The 16,277-nt window shown below is 42.3% G+C and overlaps 1 protein-coding gene across 3 annotated transcripts in view; it reads right to left on the reverse strand.

Annotated features, from left to right (window-relative positions):
- Positions 1-16,277, reverse strand: part of HSF1 (heat shock transcription factor 1) — a 65,350-nt gene that overhangs the window by 44,027 nt on the left and 5,046 nt on the right. For all 3 annotated transcript variants that reach the window (XM_032974467.2, XM_032974466.2, XM_032974468.2), the window contains exons 2-3: positions 13,245-13,353; positions 11,674-11,801 (exon numbers count right to left, since the gene is read on the reverse strand). In XM_032974467.2, coding sequence (XP_032830358.2) covers positions 11,674-11,801; positions 13,245-13,353 — 237 coding nt within the window. The remainder of the gene's footprint in view (positions 1-11,673; positions 11,802-13,244; positions 13,354-16,277) is intronic.

Below are 16,277 nucleotides of genomic sequence, written 5' to 3' on the forward strand. Positions count from 1 at the left end.
CAAATCATGGATCCAATGCCAGCAAGCCTTGCCAAGTCTTGTTGACATTTCAAAAAACAAGTGGATTCATATTTTGGCCATAATCAGTTTTTCAAGGGAAACATTGCAAAACGTACAACATAACAATGAACAGTCATAACACTTCGGTTTAAGCAGCCAACATTGTGATTCATAATATATTTGTGGATTAGGCCATTCAATTATCTGTGTGCTGTACTAGTAACGAATTGGCCACGTTTTGTTTACATGATACACCTTATTAATTGGCTGTCGGGTGGTGGCAGGTTTAACGACATATTTACATGTATGCGATCTAACACAAAAAAACTATATAATATGGATATTGGTCACGAAAGCCAATGTTTTAATCCGACAAACACACTGTCTCGTGTACAAGCGTTTCTCGTGGAAATTGCCGTCGATTCATCTCACTGGTGACTTGAACACCAATCTTGACAACCAAAGTCAGCAATTAGAGATACGTGACGTTTCATTGGAAACAGTGTCAAACATCACCAGGATAAGAACCAAGCAGTCAGAATCACCGAGTCACCTGACCCAGCTTCTTAAATAGGTTTCGTGTTGGGGTCTTAACAACACGTGGCTCAACCTGAGAATCAACGTTGAATCAACGTTGAATCATGCATGTTTACGGATTCTGTAACACAGTCCAACATGCAATTGCCCTCAGAACATTTAGGGTATTTCAATGAATGTGTCTAATCCGCAATGACATATGGATAAGAATATGGCCATTAATGAGTGGAAAGTGTAAAAAGTATAGATAAATGTAAGCTTGGGATTACAATGATAGAAACAGGAACGCATGGATTCAAGGAAATATGCAGGTTACAGCATGATTCAAACTGTTACACTGCATGATTGTGAGAGGTGGTGGTGGCTTGGGAAGAGCTTCATTCAGCAGTGGATTGACCACCGTGGATTATGATAGAGTGAATAAGAAATTAACTGATATTACATTGATATGGTTTCATAATCATATACGATACCCTGTTCACAATTGTAATTTGGACTGACGGAGTTGTTATATTTCAGATTAAACTGTTTCTATTATTTTTGTAGGTTAGGTGGGTTTTCTGCCTAATTAATAGTAACTAGCTTCTTTGCCTGTTCTAGGACGGAAGCTGTAATATTTACGAAAAAATTGAGCAGAGTATCATTGTATCTTGTGCAAATTTAATTGCCGTGAATCTTGCACTAAAGTATGCCATCAAACACTTCAATGAATTTAACTGTAGCACTGTATTAATGGCAGTGAATCTGCCACAAAACGAAGTCATAAAACACTTCACTGAAGTTCACTGTATTAATGGCAGTGATTCTTGCACAAAACTACGTCATAAACGACCTCACTTCATGTCACTGTAGCACTGTATATAACTGACCTTCAATTTCTTCAAATTCACTACTCTGATACTTTATTCTCTTCTACTTTCGGTCGCTGGGGTTGAAATAAATTGGAAATCGATCAAATATCTGAAAAATCACCAAGAAATGTCCATTTTACCATAATGTAGAAGCATAAATTAGATTTACCTTTCATCTCAAGTGCTAAAGAAACAAATAAAGACACCAAATCCACTTTGTTGCTGCGTAGAATTATTTATTAAATTCACTTTCAATAAAGAAACGTCAAACTTAAAGCGAATTTGCGAAAAATTGTATTTCCACTCGACCTTTTTCTGCGGGAGTGTAAAAATCCACCCGCTCATGAATATTAATGACGGGGGTGGGTGCGGCATGTGGAGTGATGTCATGCGCAGGACACACAAACAGACATTCTTGGCTCATTATAGTAGTAATTATGCTTGTCAGGAATCGAACCAAGGCTTTTCGTTGTGAGGCACAAGTGTTCCCACTGCATCACTACCTAAATTGTGAAATGCGCAAACAAAAATAACTCAAAATATTCTATGGTGCGCTGGTATCTGCTGTTTGCTTTGCTGTGCATTGGGTAGATAATAAACAAGGGGACATGTCGCATGTTAGCATCACGGCTGGATATACAAAGGTGGCTAGGTGTGCTGTGCAAAAGTCTACAAAGTCAATGGGGGACCCTGGTCATGGTGCGTGTGAAATTGATACTTTGAAAGTAGTGCAATGAGAAAATCAAGGGTGACCTACTTTCATGCGCAGCATCACACACAAGAAAGTAGGTTACCCTTCATTACAGTCACTGGTAAACAACCAAAGAGCATACTCTTTGGTTCTATTCGGTAAAGTCACGTAGGTAAAAAAATAAATCAACAAAAATCATGACGTTTCGGCCACAACACAAGCGGCCTTCATCAGGTGAAGGGATCAGACTGTCTCGAGGACAGCGCTGGAGTGAAACAGCCACGCTCAGACCGCGACCTTTAAGCTGTGTGCGAGGAAACAAGGTGCCTTGACAAAGGAATTAGCATAAAAATTAGCATTTGATTGGCCGACTTAGCATGATGAACGGTGTAGAGGTGGTGTACATGCGGGTGAACATGCCGGTTGGCGAGGGGGGGAGGGGGAGTTTACCTATTGATGGTGTGAAAAGGGAATTTTTAAGAGCTGCGAAAGTTTGGGGTACCACTACTTGAAAAATATACTGTACCATTGAAAATTAGTTTAATGTTTGGTTCGATTTAGGACATCTTTCCAATGGTTGCTTAATTTGAAACCATCTTCTCGGTTGAAATTGTGTCTGTGTTTGTAGATCTGAATTGCCTCGTGAACAAATCTCTGATAAAAAAAAAACCCGTGGGTTTGCAAAGAACCTTGGTATCGGAGAAAATTATATCGTGATCACCCACAGCGTTGTAACAGTGATCAGCTACGGCAGAAGAATTCGTTCTGCCGTGTTTCAAATCTGATTTGTGCTCGCGAATTCGGTCAGAGACATGTCGCTTTGTCTCCCCGATATAGCAATGACCGCAGGTACAACTCAATTTGTAAACCCCGGGGTACTGTAAGTCAGGAATGACATACTTCACGGATGGGATCAGATCACGAATTTTGTGTACTGTATTGAACCGGACCTGGATCTTGTGTTCGTTTAGAATTTTGGAAATCTTTTTAGTAACGCCTGCTATATATGGTAGTGTGATGCTTTTGACCGGAGTATCAAGTGGTTACATTTTGATTTAAATCTTTCGCGACTGCAGTAATTCATATTCTTAGCTCTTTACCGAAAGAGCTAAGAATATCAAGTGGATGTTTCTGTATGGAGGGAGAAACAGCTTGGCAGATGGTACGGTCAGAGTATCCATTCCTTTTGAGGGCCAGGTGTACATGTTTTAATTCACTGGTCAGGTGGTGTTGGTCCGAAATGCAATGAGCCCTATGGTATAAAGTTTTGATGAGAGAATTATTTTGGGCTGGGTGGTGGTGGGAATCAGGTTTCAAGTAGGAATCTGTGTGGGTGGGTTTCCTGTAGACAGAATGCCCCAATGAGCCATCAGGTCTCCTCTCAAACAGAACATCTAAGAATGGTAGTTTCCCATCTTTCTCCACTTCCATGGTGAATTTGATGGCGGGATGTCTGTAATTGATATGGTGTAGGAAACGGTTCAGCGCTGGGAGGCCATATGGCCAAATGACGAAAGTGTCATCCACATATCTCTTCCACATGGAAGGTCTGAGGGTGGAAGTCTGGATGGCGTCTGATTCAGATTTCTCCATGAAAATATTGGCTATCACTGGTGACAAGGGGGATCCCATGGGGGTACCCTCATTTTGTTTGTAGAAGGAGCCATTCCAAGTAAAGTAGGTATTGTTGAGGCAGTGCCTAACTAGTGCAGGTGTATCGGGGTCTAGTCCATGTTGGACCAAATTTTCAATTATTTCCATGGTATCAGGTACTGGGACCTTGGTGAACAAAGAGACCACATCGAAGCTGACAAGGATATCGTCAGGGGTCAGTACAACGTCTTTGACCATAGAGACCAATTGGGCTGAGTTAAGTACTGCTGAGGCGGTCTTGCCAGTGAAAGGCAGCAAGGTATCTGACAGAAAACAGGCTAGTCTATAGGTAGGGGAGTTGATCGTGGATACGATGGGTCGTAGTGGGGTGCCTTCTTTATGAATCTTGGGAAGAACATAGAATCTAGGGGGTCACCAGTGATAGCCAATATTTTCATGGAGAAATTTGAATCAGATGCCATCCAGACTTCCACCCTCAGACCTTCCCTGTGGAAGAGATATGTGGATGACACTTCCGTCATTTGGCCACATGGCCTCCCAGCTCTGAACCTTTTCCTACACCACATCAATTCCAGACATCCCGCCATCAAATTCACCATGGAAGTGGAGAAAGATGGCAAGCTACCATTCTTAGATGTTCTGTTTGAGAGGAGACCTGATGGCTCATTGAGGCATTCTGTCTACAGGAAACCCACCCACAAAGATTCCTACTTGAAACCTGATTCCCACCACCACCCAGCCCAAAAGAATTCTCTCATCAAAACTTCATACCATAGGGCTCATTGCATTTCGGACCAACACCACCTGACCAGTGAATTAAAACATGTACACCTGGCCCTCAAAAGGAATGGATACTCTGACCGTACCATCCGCCAAGCTGTTTCTCCCTCCATACAGAAACAACCACTTGATGTTCCGGTCAAAGGCATCACACTACCATATATAGCAGGCGTTACTAAAAAGATTTCCAAAATTCTAAACAAACACAGATCCAGGTCCAGTTCAATACAGCACACAAAATTCGTGATCTGATCCCATCCGTGAAGGATGTCATTCCTGACTTACAGTACCCCGGGGTTTACAAATTGAGTTGTACCTGCGGTGATTGCTATATCGGGGAGACAAAGCGACATGTCTCTGACCGAATTCGCGAGCACAAATCAGATTTGAAACACGGCAGAACGAATTCTTCTGCCGTAGCTGATCACTGTTACAACGCTGTGGGTGATCACGATATAATTTTCTCCGATACCAAGGTTCTTTGCAAACCCACGGGTTTTTTATCAGAGATTTGTTCACGGGGCAATTCAGATCTACAAACACAGACACAATTTCAACCGAGAAGATGGTTTCAAATTAAGCAACCATTGGAAAGATGTTCTAAATCGAACCAAACATTAAACTAATTTTCAATGGTACAGTATATTTTTCAAGTAGTGGTACCCCAAACTTCCGCAGCTCTTAAAAATTCCCTTTTCACACCATCAATAGGTAAACTCCCCTCCCCCCCTCGCCAACCGGCATGTTCACCCGCATGTACACCACCTCTACACCGTTCATCATGCTAAGTTGGCCAATCAAATGCTAATTTTTATGCGAATTCCTTTGTCAAGGCACCTTGTTTCCTCGCACATAGCTTAAAGGTCGCGGTCTGAGCGTGGCTGTGTTTCACTCCAGCGCTGTCCTCGAGACAGTCTGATCCCTTCACCTGATGAAGGCCGCTTGTGTTGTGGTCGAAACGTCATGGTTTTTGTTGTTTTATTTCTTACCTACGTGACTTTACCGAATAGAACCAAAGAGTATGGATCCTTGCAGTCACGAAAGCTTTAAATCTAGAACCAAAGAGCACACATCTGGTGATAAAGCATTCAAAACTATTGATTAATAATTTTTACCATGCCACACGACCTGCCATAAAGCCCTCATTAATAGTAACCCAGATTACATTGTAATACTACAAACATTTTCCTGCACCCAGCGAGATAAAACACAAGCAACAAGGCAGCCACATCATGTGGGCAAGCAATGTTTCTCCTCTTCTTTGGTTCTTTCGGTAAAGTCACGTAGAATGAGAATAAAATAATAAATTGATAAAATAAAATAACACAATATTATTGTGTGTACGTGACTTTACCGAAAGAACCAAAGAAGATGAATCATTGCAGTCACGAAAGCTTTAAATCGAAATTTAATGTTTCTCCTGCTAAAATTACTGCATCGGAGGCTCACGAGCATGGATTGTGATATTTCTGAGTTACATTATGGGACGGTGGTATGGCCTAGCGGAAGAGCATTCACCACTTGTTGTAGGTTCGTGGTTTGAATCCGGCAGGCTGCCTTGGTTATCTTCTTCTGGGATCCCTTGTAGTCGAGTATGATTTCCCTCCAGGTGTCACTTGTTTGTGTTGTGAGGTGGACCTGGCTGGCCATGGGTCCGGAGATGGCTGAATAGGTCAATCCGTGACCTGCAGATCTTGGCAGTGGGAGCACGGATGGTCCATCCTGGAGCTCCCACTTGTTGTCTGTCTCTGGTGTATGTTGCTTTGCGGCGTGCTCTTTTCTGGCTATCAACTCTCTTCGCTCGGCCTCAAAATGCTGAGTTCCACTGTTTATTTTGGCCCTCCATGATGGTCTATCAAGAGCATAGATTTCCCAGTTTGGATCTATGTGACTCGCTTGAGGTGCATTTTAAGGTTGTCACAGAAACGCTTCCTTTGACCTCAGGCGGCACGTGATCCATTGCTGAGCTGGCAATAGAAAATTTGCTTAGGAAGCCTCAAGTCATTCATCCTCACAAGGTGACCTGCCCATCTGAGTTGATACTTCATCACGATGGCCTCTATGCTGGATGAGTTAGATCGCTCCAGGACACTGACATTCGTTTGTCTTTCTTCCCAGGTGATGTTTAGTATTTTCCTGAAAAAGTATTGATTTTCAGTTTTTCAGTTTCTTTATTTTGGTATAGCCCTGTGAGCCATTCGGCTCTTGAATCGGGTGCAACCACAACAAACAAAAAAACAAAAACACGAACAAGAAAACATCTTAAAGTGACTATATGACTGTGCAAACAGAAAATCCATGAGAAAAAACAGTTGATGAAACATTTAGAGAGATTCTGTGTTTACGATAGGTGGTCCATGTTTCTGCACCATATAAGAGGGTTGGAATGATGACTGCATTATACACTGCCACTTTGTTCTTGGCGGTAATGTCGTGGTCTTCAAAGACCCTGTTCTTAAGTTTGCCAAAGTCAGCACCAGCTCGGGCAATCCGATGTTGGATTTCATAATCAATTAAGATATTGCTGGAGAGATGGCTGCCTAAGTATGGGAAACTGGGAACGTTTTCTAGTATTGCATTGTTGATAATGATTGTAGGGGGTGGTAGGTGTCCTCCCGGAGCTTGTTAAAAAATAATCTTTGTTTTGATGGTATTCAATGTTAGACCCATCCTGCTGTAAGCATCTGTAAATATGTTGACGATGACCTGAAAGTGCCTGCTCAGAAGCTGACCGACTTGGGCATCATCAGCATATTGGAATTCAATAACGGATGTGATGTTTTCGACTTGGCTCTGAAACGGTTGATGTTGAATATGTTCCCGTCTGTCCTATATGTGATATTTATGCCTTTGGGAAGTCTGTTTTCTGTCAGATGAAGCATTCCTGCCAGGAAGATGGAGAGAAGAGTTGGTGCAATAACGCAGCCTTGCTTTACACCAATCCTTACTTCGATTGGCTCTGAGGTTTCACCATCAGAGGATGACAGCCTTCATACCGTCATTCAAAAGACGGAAGACGTTAACAAATTTTGTTGGGCAGCCATATCTCAGAAGGATTCTCCAGTGCTTCACGATTAACAGAATTTAAAGCTTTAGTCAAATCAAAGAAGGCCATGTACAATGGTAGTCTCTGCTCCTGGCACTTCTCTTGGAGTTGACGGGCTGAGAAGATCATGTCTGAGGTTCCCCTGCCAAGTCAAAAGCCACTCTGCAATTCAGGAAGGAGTTTTTTGGCAAGTGGTAGAAGTCTGCTTAGTAGGATTCTTGCCAATATTTTTCCAGCGGTGGCAAGAAAAGATTCCTGTGGTTGTCAGTCTGACTTGTCACCTTTTTTGAAGACGGTGACAATGATGGCATCTTTCAGTTCGTTGGGAAGGTCTTCATCATTCCAGATCCTGGCCATGAGGGAGTGCAGGTGTTCTAGTAGGCGTTGTCCCTAATGTTTGTAAATTTCAGCAGGAATCTGGTCGAGCCCACTAGCTTTGTTCTCTTTCATCTGCTTGACACTGCAAGTATCGTTGGTGCTCTAACTAAATCCTCAGTGGTAGAGTGTTGCGGAATCTCCCTGAATAAAGAAGCGTCTACAACAGCATTGCAGTTGAAAGGAGTGCTGAAGTGTTCCTGCCAGCGGTAGATGATTGCTTTTTGTCTTTGAAGATTTCTGTCCCATCCTTAGACTAAAGTGGTGCAAAGCCCTGTTTTGATGGTCCATATAAGACTTTGGTTGCTTTAAAAAATGTATGTGGGTTATTGGAATCTGCAAGATGTTGTATTTCTTCTGCTTTTTTCTTAACCAATTGTTCTTCACTTCCCGGATTTTAGTTTGTACTTCTGATTTGGCCTCCTTATTATTGTTTTTCTGTCTTAACTGTGTTGTTGCCAGGCGATTAATGCTTTCCGCTTCTCGTCAATGAGGCCTGTGATTTCCTGGTCGTTGTCATCAAACTAGTCACAGTTTTTCCTTCTTGTGTAGCCAATGGTGTTTTCACAGCTGGTTATGACTGCCATCTTCAGTTGTGTCCAGTACTCATGAACATTTCCTGAAGCCTGGTTGGTGCTGCGTCTTTGAGCTAGTTGTTTTTTCAATCGGGCCTGTACAGCTGGGTTTTTTAATCTGGTTACATTGAGTTTTTTCCTCTGTAGTTTGATCAGTTCATGTGTTTGTGGTTTAGTTTGTGAGTCATCACTGATCGAATTAGTCTGTGGTCAGTCCAGCAATCGTCTGCATTGATCATGGCACGAGTGATGCGGACGTCTGTTCTGTCAAGCTTCCTGACAATCACGTAGTCCAGTGAATGCCATTGGTGTGATCGAGGGTGGCACCAGGATATCTTAAGGCTATTCTTCTGCCTGAACAGGGTGCTGGTGATTGTCACGTCGTGCTCAGAGCAGGTTGTAAGAAGAAGGTGGCCATTGGAGTAGGACTTTCCAACTCCCTCAACCAATTACACCATTCCACATTTGATGGTCTCTCCCAACTCGAGCATTGAAGTCGCCGAGGAGAATCAGCTTGTCAGTTGTTGGTGTACTCTGAAGAATTTGGTTGAGTTGGCTGTAGTAGGTTTCCTTGGTGTCTTCTTCAGAGTCCAGTGTTGGTGCATAGGTTCTGATGATGCTTGCATGTTGGTCTTTTGCGAGTTTCAGGCGTAGGGTCATAAAGCGCTCATTGATACCAATTGGGAGCTCACTTGAGCTGCTGATGAGCATGTTGTCCATTGCAAACCCTACAGCATGCAGGTGTCGCTCATGCGCTGGTTTACCCTTCCAAAAGAAGGTGTAGCCTCCACTTAGCTCAGTCAGTTGGCCTTCATCCGCCAGATGGGTTTCGCTGAGGGCGGCAATATGGATATTAAAACGTCTCAGCTCGCGTGCCACAAGAGCTGTTCGGCGCTCTGGACGTTGCGAGCTTGGATTGTCTGTGAGGGTCCTGACATTTCAGGATCCAATATTTATAACTGCAGGTGTATAACCATAAAATGTGTGTTGTCTCCTTCAAAGTGGATGTTAAAGTTCCCCTGAAGTCAATAAAAAACTAATAGCCCATTATGTGCTAGCATCATGGTCAAAATTTGTGAAATTCAAGAAATTACCTACAAATTACCGTATTTTCACACATATAACCCGCGGGGTATGCCACTTTTTACAAACAAAACAAGACCCTGCGGGGTATATGGAGGTGTGGTAGGACTATCCACTATGCAACACTTACCTTTGACTAAAGCACTGCTGAATAAACCACTCACACTAAAATTGCACGTTATCACGTGTTAAATGAATTGTTTGTACAATTAAACGACAATGTTTGAAGTGCGCACTGTTTACCAGCGACGGGAGAGCTGGGGTGAGAGAGGTGGGGGTTGGGGCAGAGCAGGGTCTGTGGTGGTGTGTTAAATGAATTGTTTGTACAATTAAACGAAAATGTTTGAAGTGCGCAGTGTTTACCAGCGACGGGAGAGCTGGGGTGAGAGAGAGGTGGGGGTTGGGGCAGAGCAGGGTCTGTGGTGGTGACGAGAGAGCTGGGAGGAGAGAGAGGTGGGGGGTTGGGAGTTGGGGCAGTTGGGGGGAGAGAGAGAGGTGGGGGGGGCGAGGCGACGGCCTACCGTAATTCTGCTATTGTCTGCGCAGTGCGCAATCTACCAGTGCTAAAACTACTTACTTATCTACCAGTTATGTGTTACTAATTTATTGGATATTTACTTTTGTTACTTATTTACTGTTTTAAGTTCACTTTCCAGTTAGTTTGTTTTCTTTGTGCACGTTATGATTTTAATGTTAACAATTGATAGTGGAATGTATTACAAATGTAAACTTTGTATTAATGATGGAATTAGGCTGCGGTAACGATGTTAAAGATATGAATGCATGCGGGGTATATGGAGGTGCGGCCTATCTGAAATTTGTTTTACACAAAACGCTATTTTTGTGGGGTATATGCGTTTGCGGGTTATATGCGTATGCGGGCTACATGCCGGACAATACGGTACTCAATTGGGATTACATATAGGAATCACCACCCCCAACTGTGAAATAACTGCAGACTGTCTGTAAAACAAAGCAGCGCCTTCGTGAGAGACCTACGCTAAAAGAATGGCGCGAATACCAAATATACCAAATTATTCGAATTGCCACTGCAAAATTACAGAGCCTGCTAATAATAACAAATGAACGGTCAAAGTTACATTTTAACTGCTTGTCCCATTCCCACACACCCCTAAATGATACAAATTCCTTACATAGCCTAACCCACACATCTATTACGAATACAATCCAACTTATATCAAAACCTGCAACCGTCCACATCTTGTGCCCGACTCTGCCAGCACCTCACTACGCAATACGGCTCTCCTGTCACAACCTCTCAATTCATTAGTTCCGTTTTGAACTGGAACTGGCTCACAACTGTAATGCCTAATGCCCTTAAGGACCATATTCTTAAGGTCGTATTCTTGGTTCTAACTTGGCTCAGCTCAGGCTTGAGCCGCTCGGTTGCTTTCAAAGACGCACGAGTGACTCAGCCATGTCTCGGGCCGGGCTCTGCTCATGGAAATCCTGAACGCAGCTGGGACCGTGCTCAGAGCTGGCCCAAGTTAAGCATGACTTTGAGCCGGCTCACTTGAGCCAGAGCCAAGCCTGAGCCAAAGCTATGACAAAGAACACAGACCAAAAGCAAATAATTCCGTAACCTTCCTGTTCAAATGCAAAAAAAGAACATTCTTAATTATCAGATCCAGCTCTTGCAGCCTTGCCATATAACATGCTCATCTGTAACTATTTTCAGAAAAATCAGTTATCACTTCTTTGGAACCTCAGTAATCACTGTATGGTGTCCTGCATTATATTTCCTAAATATGTTAATTATCTCACAAGAATAATTATAACAATAACCGTTTAGAATTGTATAATTTAATATGTATTTTAGGTTTCCTCCAAAGAGGGATGGTGTCAGAGTTAGGATTGGTCCGATGCTGCTGAGATGCACTCCTATTTTTTTCAGCTATGGGAGCAGAACCTGAGAACACGGAGGAAACCCATGCAGAACAGGAGACTATACAAACTCCACACCGAAAGGCAACCGATTCGGGAATCAAACCTAACCCTTTCTTCCTGTGAGGCACACATGTTATCACTGTGCCACCCTACCACCCAAACTTATGCCAGGTCTGGTCAGGGCAGGTGCTCCGCTGTGGGAGGTGAATGTACCTTCCGCTTGATGTGCTCCAGCAGATTCTCTTGGCCTCGGATGAAGTATGGGTGCTGGAACTCCGTCTCATCCTTTTCCGGCTTCAATAGCCCTCCCTGCTCAATGTTGACCACTTTGCGAAATCCATCTGAGAGATCACAGCATCACCACCACCTTGTCAGGGAAAAATATAACTGAATGTTTGATATGTTACACCATTCTTATAGTGCAATGATATGAAGACGCTATATTGCAGTCTTTCGGAATTTTACAGTAGGGAGCACTGTTGCTACGTGTTATTTTATTTTATTTCTACCAACGTGACTTGACTGAAAGAACCAAAGAGTATGAGAACTGGGAGTTATTTTTTCATTTGGCAAATTTGAACCTGACGCCAAAGAGAACATACAAACTCCACGCAGAAAGAAGCCCAAGTCGGGAATAGAACTAAGGGCCTTCTCGCTGTACAGCACAGGTGTTACCACTGCACCATCCTGATGTCCAAATTGTTTATATTTAATATGCAATTCCACAATTTGTATCCATAGAGCTGTGAAATGTAGTAGTACAGGGGGTCCACGATGTCGTCTCAAATAGGTTGTTTCACACTCACGTCACAGACTTTGTGAGGAACACAACGTGAAATGTCCCTGCATATATACGTCGTTTTTGACTAAGTTCAGCTGAGCCGAGTCAAAAACATGGTGCGTGGGTGCGTAGCGGGTAGCGCACTGCCCTTCGAGCCCGGCCACCCAACTTCGATTCCCACTCATGGCCAACACCAGTGATGATTATCATTTTCAACACGATTGAACTCGACTCTGGTGGGGGGGGGAGGGGAGACGTACTATACAGCTCGTGCATGTGCCCCCAATATCTTTAGTCCAATCGTGATATCTCACGTACGTACTAAGTGTTCATTGTAATTTGCGTGAACTAAATCGCAAAAAATTGTCAACCCATCAACACTACTCATCCACTCCTCAAGGCAAGATCATAAAAGTTATAGGTTAAGGTAAAATATGTTTACAATGTTAAAGAGTGTGCTTTTTTACACTAAAAATGTTTTCTGTTTGAGTCATTGCTTAAAAATGTCACGTACGTTTTCTATTAAAAAAGTAAAATTATTGAAAGTGTACAGGGCTGCTTCCAAGTGCTCATAAATTTTTTTCAATGAAGTATTTCATAAATGTAAATGCTGTTTAAAGGTTTTGAACTCAGAATTGGTTATAAATGTGTACATTGTGTTGTGCAGTATGGTACAGGTAGTGTACATGTACAATAAGTATTTTGGTGGCTATTTATTCTTATGGGGGAAAATTCCCCGTTATATGTAGCTTCGTTATAAGTTGCAACTTTCCGGTCCCTAACCCCAACGTATATCAGGGATCCCCTGTACCTTACAATTAAATCAACCAATACAAATGAACATTTTTCATAACAAATCCCGTATGATATATATATAGTTCTTACCCGTGAAGTTTTACTCCAGCGGAAGTGCATTTGCCCATGTGCTACCGTTACCCTGTGTAGGCAGGCAATGCCACGTACCAGCGTTTGCCCATGGGTGAGGTAATGTAGATATACGTACACATATTGAGTTGTCTCACAAAGCTGGCCATGTTGTTATGCTTGAAGTACTTGGGCAGCACCTCTTTGGCAAAGTGACCCTGGTCGAACACATGGAAGCTGAGTCCATTCTGAAAAGACAGGGTTGCACACATTTCCTTCAATTCATCCGTGTTACCCTGGTTAAAACATATTTCTATACAAGAGACCACACTATCGCAGTAACATGAAAGTGGATGAGTCACATTTTGATTTAAAGCTTTCGTGACTGCAAGGATTCATCTTCTTTGGTTCTTTCGGTAAAGTCACGTAGAATGAGAATAAAATAATAAATTGATAAAATAAAATAACACAATAATATTCTCACGACGTTTCGGCCACAACACAAGCGGCCTTCATCAGGTGAAGGGACGAGACTGTCTGGTAGGACAGCGCTGGAGTGAAAAAGCCACGCTCAGATCATGACCTGTAAGCTGTGTGAGAAGAAACAAAGCACCTTGACAAAGGAATTAGCATATAATTTAGCATTGAAATGGCTGAGTGATTATCTTGTGACTGGTCACAGAAATGGCTATGTTAAAGTTAAAGCATACACATCCGCAAAGGCACCCCTTGACAAAGGAATTAGCATAGAATTTAGCATTGAAATAGCTGAGTGATTAGCTTGTAACTGGTCACAGAAATAGCTATGTTAAAGTTGGAGCATATACATTCACCGAGGCACCTAGTACAAAGCAAACAGGAGAATTTGGCATTGAAATAACTAGGCGAATTTAGCATTGAAATAACTGAGTGATTAGCTAGTGACTGGTCACAGAAATGGCTATGTTGAAGTCAAGACCTACACATCTGAGCTATTCACAGTAACTGGGTATACAATACAATATATAATGAATACTATATAGTGAACCAATAAAAAACTAAAATATAAATTACCTCAATGTTATCAATAAACTCTATATTTTCCAATCAGCTAAGCTACCAACAATAAGTCGTTATATATCACAATGCTATATGGCGAAAAAATGGGTGGATTCTTACCCTCAACTTTAGCAACACGGATAGCTACGGGTCCCGTTCAGACGGACGAGTTCATCCATGGTCGGAACAGAGGAGGGGGAGAGAGACAGCTTCGAGGCGCTGTTATACTCCATGTTGTAAACCATACCATTAACCGTGGTGTGAGAGGTATTAAGAGTCAATGCCAGCGAAAGAGCTGCGGTCTGAAGGTCATCGTAAAATACAATTAATTAAGAACGGAAATGGTTTAAAACATCTTTCCAATGGTTACTAAGCCAGAATCTTGGTATCGGAGAAAATTATATCGTGATCACCCACAGTGATCAGCTACAGCTGATCACTGTTACAACACTGTGGGTGATCACGATATAATTTTCTCCGATACCAAGGTTCTTTGAAAACCCACGGGTTTTTATCAGAGATTTGTTCACGAGGCAATTCAGATTTACAAACACAGACACAATTTCAACCGAGAGGATGGTTTCAAATTAAGCAACCATTCGAAAGATGTTCTGAATCAAACCAAACATTAAACTAATTTTCAATGGTACAGTATATTTTTTTAAGTAGCGGTATCCCAAAATTTCGCAGCTGCTCAAATTCCCTTTTCACACCATCAATATGTAAACTCCCCCCCCCTCCCCCCCTCGCCGGTCTGCACTTGCTCCCCCCCTGTACATCATTCATCATGCTAAGTCCGACAATTAAATGCTAATTTTATGCTAATTCCTTTGTCAAGGCGCTCTGCTTCCTCTCACACAGCTTAAAGGTCACGGTCTGAGCTTGGCTGTGTTCACTCCAGCGCTGTCCTCTAGACAGTCTACTCCCTTCACCTGATGAAGGCTGCTTGTGTTGTGGCCGAAACGTCGTGAGAATATTGTGTTATTTTATTTTATCAATTTATTATTTTATTCTCATTCTACGTGACTTTACCAAAATAACCAAAGATGGATGAGTCACCTATACACAAGCAAACGTAGCACCAGATCAGTATGCACAGATTCCATGTTTTATACATTCTGTGTATTAAAAACCAGATTATATTATTTACATGATTACATTGTTGCATGTCAAATTCATAGCCCAAATCACAAATTTGAACATTATTGTATGATTACTGCACAAGTGAGGCCCTCAGTCAGAGTGGATAAGAGTTGGGGACTGCACTTTACACCATGTAGCCTGATCATATTTTAGATGTTTCCTGAAACACTGTTTTTAAACTGCAACATGCATAGTTTCCTAGTGACAGCCATTGAATAACAAACCCTTCAACAAACAAAACTTTACAGGCCTACCTCTTATAACGCTGCCTCTTATAATGCTGTTTCATTATAACACAGTTTCGTTATAACGCTATTTATCCTGGACAAAAATCCCTGTGCAGATCAACCCATTTATGGAAAGTAGGTCTGGCGTTGCCCGTACGGGCATGTCTTTGCCCATATATTGTTTTGTGATACCTGAATCGAGAAGTCTATTGTATTGTTTCTGCTCATAGTCGATCCGACAGCCATGTTAGAGTATAGATTGGAGGATGAATCACTGCATCAATTTATTGATGATCCATGGATTGAGTAATCCTATTGGTTAGTACAATATAGCGACCCGTGGAAAGTATGCTTAGGCAGACGGTAGACAGCTGAGGGCTCGGGATACGTAGACAGCCCACATTGATTAAGCTGCATTTAACCTCTGGGTCACCTGATAACCGAGGGGGTGAGCAGATGACAAAGTGCGTTGGGGCAGCTTCTTTACATAAATAAAACCAACAAAACTCGGATTTAAGGGTGGCAGGGTGGTGCAGTGATAACACTTGTGCCTCATAGCAAGAGGAAATTTGCATGTCCTCCCTGTTCTGCATGGGTTTTCCTCTGGGTTATAGGGTTTCATAACACAACAAAAAAAACATGCAATATAACTGGTATTGGTCAAATATCCAAAAGCTGAAAAATACTGTCAAATTACTCAATTGAAATTACACACAGCTTCAACATCGCCTCCAACAGAAAAAACTTAGCAGAATCCTCCTGAA

The sequence above is a fragment of the Petromyzon marinus genome, chromosome 54 (assembly GCF_048934315.1).
Source record: "Petromyzon marinus isolate PM22_M1 ecotype Great Lakes invasive population chromosome 54, UKy_Petmar_22M1.pri1.0, whole genome shotgun sequence".
Taxonomy (NCBI): Eukaryota; Metazoa; Chordata; class Hyperoartia; order Petromyzontiformes; family Petromyzontidae; genus Petromyzon; species Petromyzon marinus.